This window comes from Labrus bergylta, chromosome 15 (genome assembly GCF_963930695.1).
Source record: "Labrus bergylta chromosome 15, fLabBer1.1, whole genome shotgun sequence".
In the NCBI taxonomy this organism is placed as follows: Eukaryota; Metazoa; Chordata; class Actinopteri; order Labriformes; family Labridae; genus Labrus; species Labrus bergylta.
Genome location: NC_089209.1, coordinates 14,187,064 through 14,208,502, shown reverse-complemented (window position 1 = coordinate 14,208,502; position 21,439 = coordinate 14,187,064). Strand labels below are relative to the sequence as shown.

The 21,439-nt window shown below is 39.4% G+C and overlaps 1 protein-coding gene across 1 annotated transcript; it reads right to left on the bottom strand.

The window, feature by feature from the left end:
- Nucleotides 1–5,052: 5,052 nt before the first annotated feature.
- Nucleotides 5,053–19,235, bottom strand: LOC109987676 (transforming growth factor beta-3 proprotein). The gene is made up of 7 exons (XM_020638845.3): nt 18,439–19,235; nt 12,782–12,945; nt 9,456–9,585; nt 9,170–9,277; nt 8,566–8,731; nt 8,173–8,326; nt 5,053–6,928 (listed from the first exon to the last, which is right to left on the bottom strand). The coding sequence occupies exons 1-7, from the start codon at nt 18,782–18,784 to the stop codon at nt 6,770–6,772; spliced, it is 1,227 nt and encodes a 408-aa protein (XP_020494501.1). The 5' UTR covers nt 18,785–19,235; the 3' UTR covers nt 5,053–6,769.
- Between the last annotated feature and the right edge of the window lie 2,204 nt (nt 19,236–21,439).

Here is a 21,439-nt window from a genome sequence, read left to right as displayed (position 1 = left end):
GAGACAAGTCCTGTTGGCCCTGTCCAACTGGGATTCAAACCCAGATGCTCTGCGCTGTGAGGGAACAGCGCTGACCACTGCACCTCCGGGCAGCCCCGCATTGAAACCAGAACATCTTATAGGCATCTATAGTCCAACTACGGGTCTTACTTGAAAATACGTGGTCTAATTTAAGCTTCGACCATGACAGGTGGTCTATAAAGGGCACATAAAACTGCAGCTGGAGCATATTGTGCATTTTTATAGGCATTATTATAAAGGTGTGGCACATCAAATAGTTAAAAAAAAACCCATTGAGGGCCGCTTTCTACAAAGACAGATTTCTATGCTATACCTGCATTTGATTTGTTTAGTTGTATTTCAAACTGTACAGTATATGAAACACCTGAAGACGCTGGTCCTTCTATGGGCCGACATTAAGTGCAACCATTTATTGAACCCTAACCAGAAATGGTACAGAACTATAGAGTAGCTGTGTTTAGACTTACATTTTCCTAGACAGGGTCGTATGATGAAAGAGAGGTCGGAGAGCCTTTATGATCTCCATTTCTTCCAGCTGCTGGGGCCTCTTGCAGCTCATTGACTGGGCCAATTTAAGCTTTGTATTTTTAGCCTTTATACAAGTTGAATAAATATCTTCTTTTTAGTGGAGAAATAACTGCATAGCTGTTTTCAAAGGTTTGAACTGGTGTAACCATTACCTAGAGGGTACTCTAACAAAAAAAAAATGGCCGCCCAGGTGTCCACATGATTTATCCTCCTCTTTTTTTCGCAAAACCCTTATGAGTGCATGTATAAGCACAAAAACACACCAGTCCACACACACATGGTACATATGGGATGCTTTAAATACCACATGGACGTCCTGCTTTATCCTCACTCCTCATGTTTCTTTGAGAGTTTATGTAGTAGTTAGTAAAGCATCGGGGCCTTTAACTTGAAGAAAGTGGAGAAGGTGTTTACAGCCACAGAGAGACAAAATAAATGAGCGAGAGGAAAGTGAAACCTCACGGCTGGCAGGGTTACACAGATCCCCTAAAGAAAGACGGCCTTTTATCATTTTATTGAAAGATGTACAGTTTGAATGTGAATCATGCCTTGTCTTTCTGTGTTTCTCATGATGTGAGGGCTGACTTTCTTCTGAAGAGTTTTGCTTGCAGAGTTTTTTTATGTAGGCTTATGTCATAATTTCATAAAAGATCAAACTGAAACCATCCTTGAAGCCAAATACATTCATATTCTATAAACATACAGAATGCAGGCATTGAGTCACATGCAGTTTACATCCCACACAGGGTTAACTTTGAACAAAATCACGTTGCAAAGGTTAGTAAAGTTGGGTCTTTCATTTAATTGAAAACCTGCCTCGTGCTGCTAGTCATTCTTGACGACTTGTTTTATTATTTATCCATCTAATCTAATCTTTTCAACACCTTGACCAGGGTCCTAAGTATGACTGAAAGACACATCAGTATAGTTGTATTGCTTGCTTATGTTTTAAATCCTCTTTAACAAATGTAAATGTTTTTCTTGTCAATATCACACAAGGAAGTGCTGATGTACAGAATATCTGCACTGCAGGGAGCTGGACCTCCAGTAGATAATTACAGCCATATGATATTCAGTACAACAGTACGAGTGATTCAGTTCTCCGAGCAGTATTAGTAAACAAATACTGAGACATATACAGTACAATACTGTATTAATTACTTCTAGCATTTTAAATCTTGTTGATTAAACGATGACTGTTTAAGAGAACACTTGGAGAATACTTTTAAATTAGGTAAGATTAGATTACTTAAATACCTATCATACGTGTAGTACAATAACTAGCTCTCTGTCCTTCTGTCTTTCTCACATAGTCTCTGTTATTCCCTCCCTCTCTCCACATGCGCACACCATCCCTCTACTATTGGAATACTGTCACGGAAACACACACACTCTGTTGTAATATAATGCTGTAGTTTGATCCAGACCTCCCATTCATTTGTTTAGCTATAAAGGTCTATGAAGTTGATATGTGTTTACATATTTGTTCACCCCTTCACTCTTTTCCAGTAACTATGGCCGCTGGCTTGACTTGTATGTGTGTGTGTGTACGTGTGTGTGTGTGTGTGTGTGTGCGCGTGTGTGTGTGTGTGTGTGTGCGTGTGTGCGCGTGTGTGTGTGCGTGTGTGAGTGTGTGTGTGTGTGAGCGTGTGTGTGTGTGTGTCTTCCCATTGCTGAATTACACAACTCTTTCCACCCTGGGTCCTGAGAACTGGTCTGATGTGACCTGATGATTTTATTGCTGCAACAGTCCTTTTGAGGACTCTCTCTTTCTCACTTACACACACACACACACACACACACACACACACACACACACACACACACACACACACACACACACACTTACTCCCCCCCCCCCCCCCCCCCCCCCCCGCCCCTCTCTCTATTTCTCTCTCTCACTTCCCCCTCTAATTTTTTTTTCTCCCTCCACATCTGTTAATCTGCTCAGGGAATAGCAGCAGACAGAGTTTTCCAAACCTCTGTGCATTTACGTGTCGTGCAATTCATCACTGGTAAATCTTGGACAAGCAGAAGTTCTGAGAAAGTCAAACTCCAACCCAGAAACAGACCCTGAACTCAAATCTGATTATGGTCTGCTCATCCAGTAGCGGGAGCAGGAAATAGGTTTATTGCAGGATTGGGGTTGAGGTTGTTGTTTGCAGTATGTTCTTATCGAAATCCTCAAACCATCTTTCAGTGTCTTTCTGCATCAAAATGATAGCCCAGGCTCAGCAGAATCCAGATATATTCTTACTCTCATTTTCTATAAACGATTCATATTTTTTAAATAGTGTATCAAGTAAAGACAGAGGCAATAGGATCCAAAATAACTTTTTGGATCCGTTTCGGCCGTGACATTTATGAATAAGTCCTAAACGCTCTAATTCATCAGTCCCTTGAGGAGCTTGTGATGTAGCAATTCCAACAACTGTCTGAAATTGAACCGCTCCTTTTGCATGTGGTGTGCTCTTGCCATTTTCTCAAATAACCCAAACAATCTAAGTCATCAATTACGCCACCAGACTCACTTTTTTGACATTCAAAATGTTAATACATTGGTCAACAATGTGGTATAGTCATTGGAGTATTTCATGCGATTCAAACTTTTAAAATATACTTTTTGCTGTTTTGTCAAATGTTTTAAAAATAGCAAAAAAGCATCAATGAATACCTCCCAGGTGTCAGAACCTTTGTAACTCAAAGCATTTTCTTCTGTAAGGTTATTAAGAACACTAATACACACACTCCTTTTTCTAATATTCACATGCTATAGCAATTGGTTAAAAAAAAAAAATCAAAACATTTTTACTTGCATAGCAACTCTTTAAAAAGCTGTTGCTAATAAAGGCAACTTAGTCTGCATGAATCCCCCAATTTAAAGCCTTACAGTTTATGAGCAGTCTCATCACTGCAGTATAAGCATCACTCTCTCTGACTGTCAGTCTGCTCTGTCTCTGTGTTGTTAGCCATTACTGGGGCCAGAATGGCTCAATGCATGAATAGAAAAACACTGGCCAAGCTACTGCCTCTATCGATAACCTTCCAGCCTGCTTCCATTAATGGAGAATAAATAATCTTTAGATGAATCAGTCGTTTTAGTTTACTCTTACTTGGAGCCCACCCAGTGAAACAAAAGACCTAGTTAAGTAGAATAAAACAATGAAATGTTGTTGCAAAGAAGTTGGTGTGGCTGAGCTGCCTTAATAAATGTTTCTAGCAGGAAAATATAGCAGAATGAAATGTTACTAAGTGACATAACTTCTGCCGCCCTTTGCCCAAGGGTGAAAAAGTCAGTCATGCATGGGGCACGGCTGCTCTTTACCAGCAACAAGTTTGTTCACACAGCGCTGTCTGCAAAGCCATTAAAGCCTTTCCTTTTTTCAGACCTCGTCCTGCCCTGTGGTCTTTGTTCTGCCATCAGGGTTCATCTCTGATTTTTTGTGACAGCGAACAATAACGGGAGCGCAGAGAAAGGGAATTCTCTCTGGCCACTTGTCCGTCCGTATTATCTCAACCCAATGCCTTCCATCCTCCCGCTACCCGGACACAAAGTCTGTGCGACTGATGAACAACAATGTACTTTCTATAAACCGTTCTTAAAGAAGGCTTTATGATGTCAAAATAAAAACTATGTGTACAAATGATTTAGTATTTCTATATCCATCAGTATTAGCTTTTAAAAAGAATAACTTCTGGGTAAGGCTTCGGTTGAATCAGACTGTTTAACCTTTTCACTAATAACAGTTCATGTAATGTAACATCAGGCGTCAGTTCTTACAAATGTTCATGTGATCATACAGGTTTAAGAGTTTTTCACTTTCAAAAGAAGCCAATAAGTTTGCTTTTGCAATGGGTTCAAGCTTCTAAAGAAACAAACACTTGTTTACAAATGTAAAAAAAAAAAAAGAAGAATGATATTTATTATAGTGGAATAGCTTTGTTGTTCTTTTCAAAAGGTTAAAGGGCAAAGAGTCGATGGGATTTGTCATCTTGGTGGAGCTCTAAAGGACAAAGCAAGTGTTATTCTGATGACTAATAGACACCTTCAAAGTGTTACCGAATGTAAAATACATTTAATGTGTGATTTATTCTAACAATTTGGTGAAAAAGAGGGATAAAGTTATGTCTGCAGATTAATATGTACTGAAAATAAGAGTAATTGCTTTTTGCCTGGGAAAGCTGTTAAGCCGTGATCCCTGAGAACGAGAAGTAGAATTTATTACTCTGCGGAAGAAAAGAAAAAAAAAGCGTCTGCAGGAAACAGGTGCGACTGGTAATATTCAAGCAAGAAAAATAATGTTCATATGTAACCAAAACATTCTGCGAAAAAAAAAAGGAGCTTATTAAATTACATTTCAGCATGGCAGACAAGACCGGTAAAATCATCATTTCCTCTAATTTGGAGTAAAATGCTTTAGCAGATCTGTTATGTTTGATTATATAATACACGCAGTACTATAATTGGAGAGCTCATTTTGATTTAAAAAGGGATACAACAGGTTTGTCATGTTGTGTTTTTAATAATAATCACGATCAACAAGTCAGTCAACAAAATTGCTGCCACAAAGGTCACCTTATTGTCATCTATAGATGACTAAGACCGAGTGAGAGTCAAACAGTACAGAGATTCAGAGTTGCTCTCCTGACTCTTAAAATGAGGTCTAACTGTACATCCAGCCACCATCATGTTATGACTTCCCCCCGCCTCCTTCTTCATTTTTCTGCTCCATTAGGGCTTCACACTGTAAAAGGGCACCAAAACAAACAGAGACAGAGCAGAGGGAATGAAAGGATTCAGTGTTTTGGGAACACCAAAATCCTGGCTACATGTGATTTCATGTCAGGTGGCTGGAGTGAAGAAGGGTGGCAGGTGAGTTGATAGGACAGCGGGATAAAGACAAGTAAACACTTTCTTTTTAAACCACCAAGTATTTGACCATTTCCTGTTATTTCTGACGTAAAAGTGTTCCCATTTGGCTTTCTTTTCAATACAATAAGTCGAACATATTATGGATCTAATACAAAAGGTAAGCTTAAACATGCTTGAATAAAGAGTTGCATATTCTTTCTTAATCACAAGGAAATGTTCCGTTTAATTAAGTTTTTCCACTTTGATTAGAAGGAGATACACGTCAATTTTAGGTCCCAGTCAGTGTAAGAATCCCTATATGAAAGTTGTATAACAGACCAAATCTGCTACTAATGTAAAATAAATCTCATAAAAACCTGTTGCATAACACAAGTTCCTTTTCCAGCATATTCTTTGATGTCCCAGGAATAATTTGAATCTGTTCAGGATGAGGACTTCCAGTGAATGGCAGAGTGTGCTCATGGCTAGTTTCCATCACAGTTTTTCACTTCCACAGGTTCCCCTCTTCTTCTTTCTTGATCTTTCTGATTCTTCCTCCTCCATCCATTCTAATCGATGCGACAAAAACTACCATTGCTGCTGGCTGACCAAAAAAAAAAGAAAAAAAAAAAAAGGCTTGGCTCAACATTTCTGTTCATTCACTTTCCATTGCATATCTGACAGGCATTCTCTCTGCTCTCCTTTTCCCCCCGACCGCAGCTATGGCTTTGGATACAGCAGCAAGTCTGTCCTTTCTCCTTTTGTGTTTGAAGAAAGTGTGCGCTGTCTGACAAAGGTTCACGGTAAATTCCAGACAGAAAGAACCATCCAGGAGAACATTGATTTTTGTGACCATTGCAAATATCAAACAAGAAAGCTGCTCTACTGACAAATTAGAGACTGTACATTTCTAAAATATGTCCAGTTCTGAAGCAGAACAGGTACTTAAAGTCTCTGTCTTTCATTGTCCATTAAAAATCTCCTGGACATGTTTTTCATGTATACTGTAGATTTAAACAATATGCTTTGGGATGGTCATGTCAACCTTTTTACTATCTAGAAGGATCATTTAAGATCAAACTTTAATTGCAAGATCAAGTTTTGCTTGGGTTGGGCTTCTTCCAGAACTGACCAGGGTTAGGAAGAGAAAACACACAAAAAAAAATACAAACACAAGACCTCAAGTTTTAAAGAAAAATCTGCATCCTACAAAAGGTGTCACCTCCTCCAGAGTGGTTCAGAACTTGGCAATGAGGCTACAGGGTCAGTTTAGGTATTTATCACAGCTAAGAGTCCAAAAGTCAATCAGCATGGGTTTCTTCAGTAACTTATAAATTCAGCCATTCTATCTCGCCCTTTACGTCTTCCTCAGCTACACTTGCAGGACTTGACGATCATGTTGGAAAGCTGCTCGACTTTGGGGGTCCGTCCAGAGTAGTAAAGTATAGTGAGGGGTTCCAGGTCCTGAGGGACACAGCAGGGGGAGGCTGATGCCTCTGGGTTCAGAGTGTTGTACAGGCTCAGCAGCTAGTGGGAAGCACATAGGACATAAATTAAGTTTCAAGTAGTAAATACAGTGTTGATTATTTTATCTTGGTTGTCTTGTAAGGGATGGAATCTTGTTCATTTATTTGCTAGCTTAAATCCTTCCACAGGTCTACAAAAAGTATGTCCTTAAATATTTTGAACTCAATCATATTGTGCATTTGTTGGCTAGGGAACCAAAACAATACACTTCAAGTGGCTAAAGTTAGCCTTGTTACCAAGGCTTAGAATAAATTAAAGACGTAACCATTGACAAGTGGATGTTGCCACTGACACATCACCAAATGGACTTTGGACCTTTTGGAAACGGCCGACAACTTTTCTGGCTTTCTCCTGTCGCCAACGGTTAGTGATAATGGACTCCTGGCAAAGCCTTCTGTTTCAGTGCATAATTTTTGTTTACGGCTGCTAGCAACTTGCCAGGTAAGAAAGAATGGAGTTAGTAGTGAGAAATGATGTCGCAGAGTGGATAGTTAGCTGCACATGCATGCAGATAACTGTTTAAAGAGGATACAGAGTCATTTGCTGATCAAATCATTACTTTGATTGCTTTTCCTTTTGCTCTCAAGCTGGACTGTTTTCCTACACACAGCTAATTGCTGCTGAAATGCCAGTGAATCATACCGCCAGTTCTGTGCTTGAAAGTGCTACATGAACGTCTGGTAAACTTGAGCGTTTCGGTTTTAAGCTCATGAACTAAAACGTGAGTGTAGTTCACTCTGGAGAAAGTGAACGACCGCTCACATTCTGAGCTACCGAGAGTTGCCAAGCACTGTGAGCCAAAGTCAGATTTAGATCACCTGGTATGCACACCACATAGTTACACCTGTAAAAAGAAACTCCCAGGCTTGAAAAAGTAAAGTATGGTAACACTTTCGTAGTGCTTTACAAAGTAAAAGCCCTATTTTTTTGATAAGACACAATGCTACAATGCTGGAGAGTTACTTGATTGAAGTCACTTGCAAAGCTGTTACACTCTTTCTTGTGGTCCCTGCTAAACTTTCCTTCGAAAATAACGTAGTCACAAATCACCTAGGTCACAGGTTGGCTATGTTGTTAGTTTAAAAACATCACGTTACGAGCAATATTTTTTCTTGTGCGATCTGACTCTTGTTCTATAAACCTCACTCTCTGACTTCTCTGCAGTTAGCTGTTTTTCTAAATTTCACTGTGGGTACCTCAAACAACTCCTCTGTGTAATATCCCTGTTGTTGGAGCCTTCTTACCGAGCTGTGTGTTGTGTCTGAACTCCTCAGGTAAGGGCAGGGCCCGGAGCAGTAGTTGGCGTCGTAACCACTGGGCTCATGGATCCACTTCCAGTCCAAGTCGCGTCTGAAATCGATGTGGAGCTTACGAACACAGCAGCTCTCTTCGGTGGTTCTGTGATGAGGTTGCACAACAACAGTAGCGTGAGACCCAAGAAGATTTTTGTAAAAAAAGATTTTTGATCACATTTCAATCAATACTTACATCACTATTTGAACTAGGTAAAACATACATGTACTAGATATAGCTTTAACCAGCTGAAACAAGGTCAGCACATGCTTTTCACAATTTTGAATTTAGAGAATTTAGAGACATCATTTTTCGATCTGTCTGATGATTAATGTATCCCTTACGAGAAACAGTAGTTGGTGTCTAGGGCTCTCTTGCGTCGTCGTGTAGACTGAGACTCCAGGCGATGTGGTGGGATCATCATGAGGATAAGGTGTGGTCGGAACTGATCCTTTTTCTTGTTCAGGTGATCCAGATCCAAGCGCTTGTACTCCTCATCTCCATCCACGCCTTAATTATAGACACGATTGAGCTTCACTTAAAACCAATCATTATGTGGCTTTTGTTTCTTTTTCTTTTACTCACTCAATCTGAGTATACAATTTGCAAAATTATTGACTATAAAGCGATCATCCCTGTAATTCTGTTACACAATGCAGGAATAAAAACACTTTCAAAAAGAGAAGAAACTAAGAAAAAAAGGCTTTTCTGACATAAATGTGTATTTTTTTGTCCTCTGGGGAAGGAGATGAAGCAGTCAAAAGTTCAGTTTCACGATAAAATCCATCCATCACCACTACCTCTAAACCAACCCTAAATTAGCCAAAGTGAGAAATGAACCATTGCATCTAAACATATGGGAAAGATAGCTGAACAGACACATAAACAAAACTGTTACTAACACCTGGCATAAATAAATAAATATGAAAAATTATTGTGAAAGCCCACCTTTAAACTTCACATCCAGCACCTCGTTCTCATTGTCAATGATGTCACCATTTGGGTTGAAGGTGTGGCAGGGACAGTGCACGCTGATTTCCAAACCCAGATTACTTCCTGGCAAAACACAATTTTTAGAAAAGAAGAAAAAAAAAAACAATAGTCAATTTTATAAGAATTGAAAAAAATAATCTTCGAAGCTTAAGAATGTTTAAAAGAAATGATGTTAACGTTCCTGAGTTCAGACTTGAGTGATAAGTAGGATTCATGTTCAAAAAAAAGAGTGTGGACTCACCTCTGTTCAGCAGCCATTCTCTCACTGTTTCAGTCACATCAAAGGAGACCCACTCTGGGGTTCCTTTGGTCAACACATTCTTGGCTCCGATGTAGCGTTGTTTCCTGATGTGTTCGTTAGGCCTCACAATCTGCAAAGAAATAACAGGGCGTCACTGTGACAAGTGTTCTTATCATATACTTCAATACTCTCTGCGAATTAACTAAAATATCATATAAAATAGAATGTATAGGACTGGACAGAGTGTTGGTGTAAGAAGAAACTGTGATATATCAAAGAAACGTCTCATTATTCTTATTATCAGATGTCATAACTATGAAAGCGTATTGCAATCATGTGGGGATTTTTTTTTTGCCTGGTTTCTTGTTATTACGAGATAAAGATCTTGTTATAACGAGAAAAGATCTCGTTATTACGAGATAAAGATATCGTTATTAGTAGATGAGGAGGCGCAGGTTTGTTTATGGGAGTGTACAGTACACCAGTGGTTTTAGTATAAACACCATAGCAGGTGATTCCGGCGCCGCAGTTGTTTTTCATGGGGTTAAAGTATTTTCAGTAAATGCCTCAGCGTATCTTAAGACACCACGTAGCCAGCTTGAATGCAATTCAGATGCATGACTTTATATCGGTGAAGTATACCATATCTATCTAACTGATCCTGGAAGAATAACGCTATGTCAAGTAGGTCAGATTGTGCTTTGCTTTCCGTCTGAACAACCTTAACGCCTTCAGATGTCTGCGCTAAGTCGACAAGCTCATGAGAATACCATCTGTATTACTCAAAGATGATAATATTTCCCAATGCCTTAAACCAAGATGAAAATAAAACACAATCAAATCAATCACCATCATCTTTTTAGTCTTTGTAATGTGTGTCTTTTCTCGTTATAACGAGATTTTTATCTCGTAATAACAAGATCTTTATGTCGTAATAACAAGATCTTTATCTCGTTATAACGAGATCTTTTCTCGTTATAATAAGAAACCAGGAGAAGAAGAAAAATGCCCACATGAATGCAATACGCTTCCGTACATAACCCAGCTCGTGGGTAATAACAAAAGACAGGAGGAGTCCGAAGTTTACTAAAGAAAACCAACGATTTATTATAACACAAATTAAATTAACCAACAACCAGAGTTATGAGGTGTGTTCAATCCGTATTATCAGCGGTGAAATTGTGGGTGTGTGTGAAAGCATTATGTGGTGTGAGGTGTTGAGGAGTGCGCTAAGAGATCACTTGTAATGAACCATGCTCCTTATGAGGTTAGAGAATGTGATTTGCCTACTAAAAAAATGAAACCGTATATGTGGGCCTTAGGGTAAATAATTGTCTAAAAACAGTTGAGCTAGCTGCTTTGTGAAGCATGCTTAATGGAGTAATATTTAACTTGTGACACGCAGCATTTCAATGGGTACTGCAATCCAAATTCCAAACATTGGAGAAAGCTGTCACCCCCCAGCCTGAAGCTTCAGTGTTTAGCCAGCTATGCATCGTCCTTTCTGCACTCTAATCTCTAACCCATTTTTCAAAAACATCTCCAATAAATGTATCCTAGTTTTACCACGTTTCTGGTCATGGAGCTTTTTAGAATAATTCAAAGGCTTTTTACTTTTTAGGTCGGGTAGAATTAATTATCTGAACCATTTCCCTTGCCCGCTTCCATCAATGCAACATCTGTTTGTTTGCTTTGATAACTGGCAAACTGAGGGGGTGCCTTAAAACCGCCTACCTTCTCTGGTCAAAACAAATACAGACCATTCAGGACCAGAATCAAAACTTAGAAGGAGGACATATTGGCTGCTGCATTGTTGGAAGGGAACACCTCAGTGATTCATTTTGACAGGATTAATTGACTATGGTCCTGAATAAATGAACTATATTTGTAATGTTATAGATGTTGAGATGCAACGACTAAGAACAAGCAGCAAATCAGGATACCCCACTCAGGGATGCACCCTAACCATTAGGATTCATCCTGCAAATCACATGCAAATCTTCAGGGGAATCCATCAAGAAGTTGAATATATTGCTGTAGGGGCGCTCAGTTAGTAGATTGGCGCCCTCTGCCTCATGTCATCCCGCACTCTCTCCTCCCAATATATCCTGTCTCGCTTTTGTAGTCCTAGCTTATAAAGGGCAAATGGCCCTAAAAAATACTTCTGTCTCGACAGTAAGGGTGGACTGACCAACCACCCAACATAACAAATTATGAGCATAGGAAAACAACAATTCTGTTTTTTATTGTTCATTTAACTAATTATTGATATTTTCCAGTAGTCCTTGGTTTATTACGCAACAAGGCTTTAGATGAGTATTTCAAATTAAGAATTGTTTAAAGGACATACCCGCTGATGACTTTACGTGATTTCCCACTCTTTCCTGTTTTATCACTGAATAAAACCATTAAAAAACAAAACATAGTTGTTCTTTATGCTCAGAGGGAATGCAGCCGCCATGCTGGAAATGCTGTCCGAACTTCCAGTCAATCTAACGACAGGCTTAGAGTCGGAGCTGAGGCAGGTTTTAAGCCTAAATCCAAACGGAGCTATTTATAAAAAATTCAGCTTCCGTACAGTGTGTGCCTGTGATGACAATAACTAATCAGACCGATTTTGTTTTTTTGTACCAAGCAGTAAACATGTTTATTTATGCTGTAAAAACTGGCTTTTTTGCCTGTTGTGTGTAGATGTCTTCCGGTGTTCCTGGAGCCAGACTCAAGCAGACACTCGATGAACTGCAGGATTTTACACTTCTGCAGTGACTTCATTTTTCAAGACCGGAGGTTGCCGTTTGGACATAACCACCTTATAAAAGTGGAGCTAATGCTAATTAGCCTCTGAACTACACACTTACAACCTGTGTGTAGCATTGTTTCATCACTAAGCAGAATCTCTTTCTAACCCCTTAGTAAATGTTGCATTCTGTTATGAGGGCTAAATGTTCAAGACCAATACATAACCAAAACCAGGACCCTATTAGCGCTTGGCTGCCAGCGCTGCACTAACTCTGCCCTGGTTCTGAAAACATTCTGCAAGCCTGTTAAGCTTCTTTGCCTTTTGGTTTGACTGTATCCATGCCTGCAACCACAATCTGATTTTAGTTGGCTCTCTTAGTCAACACTTGACCCAATTAGGGTTCAAAATCATGTGGTGGAGAACAACTAACCACCTTACGTAAGCTACGCCTTTGACAAAGGAGAAATGAAAATATCTAATATCTAAAATATATGAAAGCAAGTCACATTTAACCCCCTTTTAGCCTTGGCTGTGAGTTTTGCCTTTGATCTTGGTAGAAGTACAAGGAAACGGTACCTTTACGCACCTGGTAGAGCTCAATCCGCTGTTCATTCCTCTTGGCACTTGGGTTTGGCACCCTCAGAGCACGAAACTCTGCTCTGAAGAGGTTGGTTGAGTTCCTTTCCATGGCAGAGACGTTGAAGCGGAAAACTTTAGAGGTGATGCCTTTTGGGCAGTAGAGCAGATCATCTGAAACAGAGAGAATACAATTTTACGTTATGACAGAAACCAGGCTTTCAATTTCTTATCTGGATCAGATGGAATACAAGCGGTGTATGTCCAAAAAACAGAGCTCTGCAGCTACATCAACTTTTGAAAATAAAATCACAGAATCTCACATTGTTGGACCCTTCATAGAGGTTTAACAGTTGAAATTAAAGTTCTCAGGTTTTTGTATTTGACAGAAAAGCTCATAGACCTATGTTGCTTGTACCATTAAAACCTGCTTCTGTTCTTTTCAATAGTCCCACTAAGTCATGAAAGTGAGCTGATGAGGAATGGATTAAACACAACTTTTTCCACATCAGGTTATCGAGTTTCGCTAAGGACACACACGTCCTTTAAGTGTTTTCAAAACTTGATTTTCTGTTACAGAAGAGAAGAGAAGAGCAAAAAGAAAACCAAGCTAACTTTGTTGAATGGAAAAAAGCAACGTTCCAAGTTTCTCAGTAACTGTTGTTTGAGCGAAGGGCGAAAAAGGGGCAAAACTTAGAGAGCAGTACTATTTCAACATCGGAGCTTTTATTCTAACATTCCTTTTTTTACTCTCACGTCAGGTACATTAAAATGTAAAATGTTCTCTCTGAACACTCCAAAACCAGGAAAATTTCAATTAAACAGTGGAACAAAGTGAGGACACGTCACAATTACTTACTATTCAGAATCGAAAACTGCAATGATGCTTCTCAATCGATTAATGGACATCTCAATTTATTTCTTTTTTAAAGAACATCAACTGTGTAAGCCTTTCTCCCCACATAACACATGTTAGAAGAAGACTCTTTGATTCCCCTGATGCGAGTTATTTCAGTTACGCTTAAAAGAGAAACAGAACTTTATGCAATAAATTCTTTCCCTTTTTTATTTTTTTATTGTAGACAGCTGTACTGTTGGACTGTTTTAACTCTAGAGAGTTGCTGTACTCAGCGTGAGTCTCCGGAGATTTGGGAGAAAACCTCAGTATTGGAATGACATAGGTGCCATGACCTAAGCGTGTTTGTCTGTCATGCTAACGTTCATGTGATAGATGATAAGTGGTGCATTTATAATGACTCCCAGTCCATTAAAGGCTTTATACAGAATGCGATTTTTTCATCCAGCAGATGTCACCCTTGAGCACCAGCAAGAAACCAAAACAACTTGCGGTGCATTGTTGTGTTAGCATGCTAATGCTAGCTATCTTTATTATGCTCGTATCTTCACACTGCGTGTTCTAGAAACGCAGTTAAGCAGTGAATACAGTATGTTATTCTTCTTTTCTCTAGTCCCTCAATTAAACAACTTTTATACGTGAGGGGAGGAGTCAGCCGGCCGTCCCGACGATGTAAACAAACTGAAAACAGGACTCAGAAAACTCTGAAAGCATCACAGACAGTGGGACTCGGGTGTTACACCCATTGTAGACAGTCATGACTCACAGAGTTCTTTTTAGAGGATATACTTGATTTGTGTGAAAAATTGCATATAAAGCCTTTAAACTACACCTATCATATTGCTTCTTTTTTTTTTTTACAATAGAAGACTTGCAAACCCATAAAAAAAAGGTTGACTGAATCTTGAATGGCTGGCACTTCATTCATCATCTCAGCTTGAATGATTAGTTGGTTTCTTGCCTTATCAAAATTCCTCACTGTTATGCAAACATATTTTGTCTATATTTGGTGGAACAGAAATGACTGTATTAGAAAAGCGGCATTTATTGAGGTAAATGTGACTTCACCTTCCTGGTATCTGCATATCAAAGACCCTGTTATCTTCAGTGCCACTGACAACTTTTTGGACCCCCTCTCTTCCCTTGATGACTCCACAAACCAGCGTCGGGCATTGACATATGCCAGATTCTGCGTGCGTGCCATGCTATAAAAGGAAATCTTTCTGATGTTTGCAGAGCAGCCTCTCGATGCAGTAATTTCTCAGCCATCCAGAAGCTCTGTGCTTATTTTTCACCTGTCGCAGACTCTGGTGTTAGTTCACAAAGCTGCTTCAGATCCACCACAGGTCAACAGTTTACACTCAGAACTCTTCAAAGAAAGTGAGTCTGTGTTTGTCTATATTAAAATAGGGAAGGAGAGTGATGTCACTGGCTCAGAGTCAGAATTATAGAACATAAAGACAGACTACTGTTCATGTTATACCACAGGGAAAAACAGCACAAGGTGGCTGAGTGTTCATCTACTGGGTTAAATCACAGTCTACTGTAAAGGAATATTTAAGTCTTACATGCTATCTTGCCAAGAGTGAGAAAAGAGCATTATAACTCTGCAGTAAATGAAGCTACAGCCCGTTAGCTTAGCACAATGATTGAAAGCAGAAGGAAACCGCTGGCCTGACTCTGTCCACTAAAGCTACCTACCAGCACCTGGAAGAGATTTAAATGTATTAAATATTTGACCAAACCTTTTGATGTGCTGTTTTAAAGTCAAATCAGAAGCAGACTTAAGAGTGGACTCCAGATCTTTGATGTCACAAAGAGACTGTTACAAAAACTTCATTGAGATGCTAATTAGAGTCTTATCTTTGAAAGTCATTTGTGGGTCTATTCTATGATCTGGAGACTGTTCTCATGAGTAGAGCTAAATTATCATTCATTTCAGTGAGTGTCTCTGAATGACATGTTTATGTTCCAATGATAAAGCCCTCTAGTGGTTGTAGTAATTCTGAAAAGAGCAACACAGTTGTGTAAAACAAAGTTATGGTGGATGGACAGATCACAAACAAAAAACACTAGAGTAATGCAGACGGCCTGAAGCCAATCCCTAATCTCAGCCAGCGTTTAGTGTTGTCACCATGACAACAAAGCTCCTCTGACCTCAGTGTAGTCATTTTAACCTAAATCACGATGTTTCCCTAAACCGAACCAAGTGATGTTTGTGCCTAAACGTAACTATGCCAAATTAAGCATGGTCACAGGACTATAAATCACGAGAGCGATTCATTTCCATTTTTTTTAACTGTGATTTGCAAAAAAAAAAAATTGTAACAATTTATGTCCTCGGTGTCCAATCAGAGACATGTTATGTGTTGTTGTTGACAAATTGTGCAATTAATTTTACTTGGACTTATTGAAATTTAAAATGTCTTCTTAAAACTTCTGTAAATAGGCTTTGGATCAGACACCACTTGTCCAATTCAGACAACTTATTGAGACAAGAGTACGAAACCTTTTCAACCTTATTTACTAATTTTGAAACTGAAAACATGATAACGCTGCATAGTATTCACAATTAAACTTTTTTTTTATATATCTTGCATACATCTTTTATGTTACTCCACTGATATGTTATGCCACTTAGTTTAAAAAAATATGAGAAACACTAGCTGAACCTGCCTCAGTACAATGAGGCTTAAGCACAGTTTTATAATATCAAACTGTTCATCTCGCCTGCTCCAACATCTGAAATACACATTAAGCCGTCTCAGTGTTTGCATATGAATATACAGGCTATTTTTACAAGTATTAGATCATCTTGGACACATAGACTCTGTCATGCCAGTACAACAGTTTTAGAATTCAAATATTCAAAACTGCTGAATGTTATTAACTTGTTGACATTTTTAGTATCTGAGAATGAAAGACATTCACTAGGGCACACACACATGCAGCTACTAATACTGCATGTTGGTGCAGCTGTATTGACTTTCTACCATTTTCACTTTGTTTTTCTGCAAATCTCATCCAAACGAAAGACAATAAGAGCACAAAAACCCCCTCAGCTAAAATCCATTCTTGCATCTTTGAATTTAAAACAAAACTGTCACTTTAAATCCAACACACTGACTCAAGGCACCCACTTCCTGCTGCTTTTGTCAAAACCATTTACTCAGATTCAAAACAGAACTTTTCTGAGGAAAATAGGTCTTTTGAGAAACACCTGTTGATTTCAAAGGGGGCTGTGATGCAATGGTGTTGGCTTTGCTCTGGACCATGAGGCCCTTTTTGGCTGCTCCACACACACACACACACACACACACACACACACACACACACACACACACACACACAGCATTTACCCTACTCATTTAAGTAATCCAGGCTCACTCAGAGCACATGCTGCATGAATCTCCCTCAAGTGCTGACACATGTCCCTCTCAGCAGAGGTTTTCCACTTCCAGTTCAGAGCTTTTAGTTTTATTGAAGAAATAGTCGCCAAATAGAGGTTGAACACAAATCACATGGAGTGAAAACAATGTGAAACTGACAGGACTTGTCAGATACATACATTCACACATACTTTTAATTTAATCAAAGAGTTCACAAACAAAATAAAGCCTTTTTTTTTTTTTTAAACGAGTAGTGAATTGTTGCCTATTGTGATTAAGTGAAAATAAGGTGGGCTCAGTTTATCACTCCATTCAGCAAAGTTAAACCTGAGCAGATCTGTCAGTGACCTCATGCTCCTGGACCACCTGTGTGGGTATTACACTGTCCAAAACTACCACAGGGGTCATTTCAATCTCCATCTTAATCCCGCAATCCAGACTAATGCTGAGCCCCTTTTCCTATCCACCTCTACTAACTTTTCCTACTTCTTGTCCTAAAGGCATCCCTGTGCGTCTGGGCAGATGTCCCTCTCATTTGGGCCTGACTGGAAAGGAAGTGGGAACATCTGGGGAGATGAATGGGCTTGATGGAAGACAAAAAAAAAACAAGAGGAGGAAGAGAGGAGTCTGGAGGAGAAAGAGAGAGACTTTCCTGGAACACATGGCGATAGACTGAAACAGGTTGGTGAGCACCACAGTAACAGGGTGCACAGCAGGTTCAGCTCACAGGTTCATACATATTTTGTTGTATTTAAAGTCCTCTGCTGTTAAAACATATGGGTGTTGCTGCTTCACTGGCATGTTTAAGCTTTAATGTGCAGAAAGATGAATGTAAAAACAATTATAAAGTATTTTTACATTCATCCGCTGAAGGTTAAGGCTGTGATAACATGAACATACAAGATGACTGTGGAAGCACAGCTACTTTGTAAGTCAATTGAGGTAGAATGGCAGGTGAGATTGATCCTACACACACACATACTAAGAATTGTCATCTTGTGTCTGCAGTCCAACTATTGAAGAATATTTGCCCATTTTTAACTCTTTATTTTTCTATCAATAGAGAAGAAGATGAGGGTTATTATGTATTCTATCAATAGAGAAGCAGAGGGATATATTAACAGGGTAAATTATGAGAAATTATATGAAATAGTGGAAAAATGAGCATGACAGATAAATGGATTGATCAACATTCTATGACCTGAAAACAGGTCAGGAGGGGATCATGAATGTAATCTAAAAACCAACCAAATCAGACTTTAGTGATAAACCAAATCGGCAAATCATGAGCTATGACAATCCTTGATATTTTTCAATGAAAGGGCGATTGGTGCGTCCATGGCACGCGTAAGTGCGCACTATACTGACCCGTGCACTCCTGGCACACAAGACAGTATCTGCCAGAAGAATGGTCATACTCACTGTTTTCGGTTGGTCCGTAGACCATGTTGAATTTGTAAATCTCTTTGGCGTAGTACTCGGTCTCTGTGTTGTCTTGACCGCAGCTCTGCTGCCGGTCCCTCCTCAGCTCCTCCAGCAGCTCCTTGGTGCTGTTATACAACGCCTGGATCTGATACGGGATCTTATTCGGTCCCAGGGAGTGCGGGATAGTCGTCAACCGGAGCTTGCTTAAAATCTGCCCTCGTATCGCCTCGACCCTCTTCCGTTTCACATGGTCGATATCCACGGTGGCACAGGTTGACAGAGAAGAGCTCAAAGTCGCGCAGTTCAGGAGGAGGACAAAAAGTAAAACTTTTCCCAGATGCATCTTTCTCTGTGCATCTGGTTCGTTCGGTAGTTGAAACGGTCAGCCAATGTCAGCCGTAAGTCTGTAGCCTGTAAATCAAACTGAGAAGACCTGATATTGTTTCTGTTGTTTCCTCTCGACCTAATGATGAGAAACTCCTCACTTAGTTCGTTTTCGTGCGGCAGCCCCTTTTGTTATCAGCAAAAATCCAGGTTTGAACTCGCCCATTAGACTGTACTTAAATAAAAGTCCCGCATATGTGACTTTTGTCCGGAATAAATATATTACTGAAAACAAGCAGATTTTTCTTTTGCATTCTCAGGCCAGAAGATTTAGCAGCTCGCTGTGTTTCTCTTCTTCTCTCTGTCTTGGTGAAGTGTCGTGCAGCAGCTGTGTTGTCTGTGAGCAGGCAGACCGCACACTGGCAGCTTGACGAGGGATGAGCGACTTTGAGCGCTCGCTATGGACTCGCATGTTTTTTATACAGCTACTTTCTGACGTTTGACGGAGGAGGGACCGCAGACACCCCGGGAGAGTCCAAATTATAACAGGGCTCCGTGAGACCCCGCGTGACTACCTCTGGGACCTTATACACATGTAAAATGTCATGAGGTTTCATTTTACGTCGTCATATTAATGAGAAAGTTTCAGATTTAATCATCTCAATTACTCTCATTTATGAAGGCATTTTATTTACATAAAAAAAGGGGCATTGCGATCCTTCTGTATGTTTTTACAGCCTCTTGTGGTGTTACTGTCTTAGAGGTGTTAGTTGTTGTTTTATCCTACGCAGGGGATTGTTTGCGCCCTCTAGTGGCAAACGATGGTACTCACAGTTGTCCTTTAAGAAATTGACATTTTCCTCTATTCATTTAATAAAATAGTCTTCTTTTTTTTTACAAATGGATGTTGTTTCGATGTTTGTTTTCTTTTGAATCAGGAAAGCAATCTTTGGTGTAGGTATTGAAATATTATAACAAAATGTAAACATACCAGTAAATACTCATTTCAAGTGTTTTCATAAATATGGACAACGCTGAAATATTCCAGAATTTCGGATAAAAGCAACCACAAAAAGACAATAACTGTTCCTGTAACACTCACCATGTGGTCCATTATGTCTGCTCTTTTGCTTAAGCACTTCTTAAAAAGAACCGCAAAATTCATATCCTGTTGTCAGAATATGCTCTTAAATCACAGAAATCCTTTCAGACTTCACATTCTGGCCACATGAGCACATCACAGTTCAAAAGAAACAACGTTTTTTCTCTGTCAGTGCAGCTTTTCCCATGCCCTCTGCAAACCGCCATCTAACACTGAAACCATTTTTCTGCACTAAAGTCTTAAAGGTTTATTTGCAGGCCCTCAAGTTATTTTATCTTTTTGATTTTTCCCTCACTCCAGGGTCTGTTTTATCTCTATTCATAGAGCATATCCACATTCTCAGACCTATTTTAGGTCAAAGCTCACTCAACCACTGGAGGCCCCGTATCCAAACATGGGGTCTGGTATTTCCCTATGTTTCTTTTGCCTACCAGTTTGCATAGCAAGAGTGATTTCATATAATGTCCAAACTTGGTAAATATTTGGCTGCGGCTCATCAGGTGCCTGTGTGTGCAAACAAGTTTGCTTTTATTGGAAATTAATTTGAAATAGATTTTTTTTTTTACGTGGTAATTTCCTTCTAAACTTACAATTTTTTTAAAGTGGTAATGTTTATTTCATACATGCCCATCTGACCCTCTCACATATTGTCTCTTTTTTTCCTTTTCTGCATTCAGATGTCCGTGCTATGAGATTAACTTCACTTAATTTGTGAAAGGTGCGTGATGGCGAGTCATTTCCCTTTCTTTTGGTTTTGTTTGAAAATGTAAGAAACATTGCTCAGTCTTTCTTCTGCTTCATTCACAGTTGGATAAAAATGGTCTTGAGTCACCGTTTCATTAAACAACATTCAGTTTCCCTAAAGTTTCCCTAAAGCTTCATTGTGATGGCTGAAGTGGGCAAACAGTGAAAGCTGTTAACAGCCATTCCCCTCAGTTTTTGTAGTCTTAAATGCTCTATTGGAACAGGGTCTGTTTCTGTTTATTGTTTGGAAATAGGTTTCCCGTAACATCACTTTGTCTCTGGCTGAAACGTCTTCATTCATAACTTTGGCTCAGTGTTGTGTGAGCCGTCCAAACCCTAAATGGGAGTTTGAGCGGGGAATGAGATGTCTTCAGAGCCATTGTGAAACTATTTTGGGACAAGTACCCAGGTCCCTGGTATCCCTCAGCCACTTTCCCACAGTCCTCACTGCATACTTTGTTACATTGCTCTGAGGCTTATCTCAAAAGTTCAGAAATAATTCAGGGATGAGTTAAGGACAAATGTGACCCAACATAAAGTCATTTCTCTTTTTGTTTTTTTCTGTATTTGTTCTGAAGGAGCATCTTTTTTTAAACCACTTTTTATCTTTTTTACATTTCCAAACACAAGTTCATTTCAACATTTAAACTCAAAATGTGTTGTTGTCTGACATGAAATATGTGAGATGTCCCACAGCTCGATGTCCCATCCTAAGGTAGAAAGCATTCTGTTGGCAATTCTCCATTAAGCCAGCAGGTGATGCTGCTTAACAAACAATGTCTGCTGCCGGTGTCTGCAAACTGACATAAAAGCAGAAAAAGTCAATAT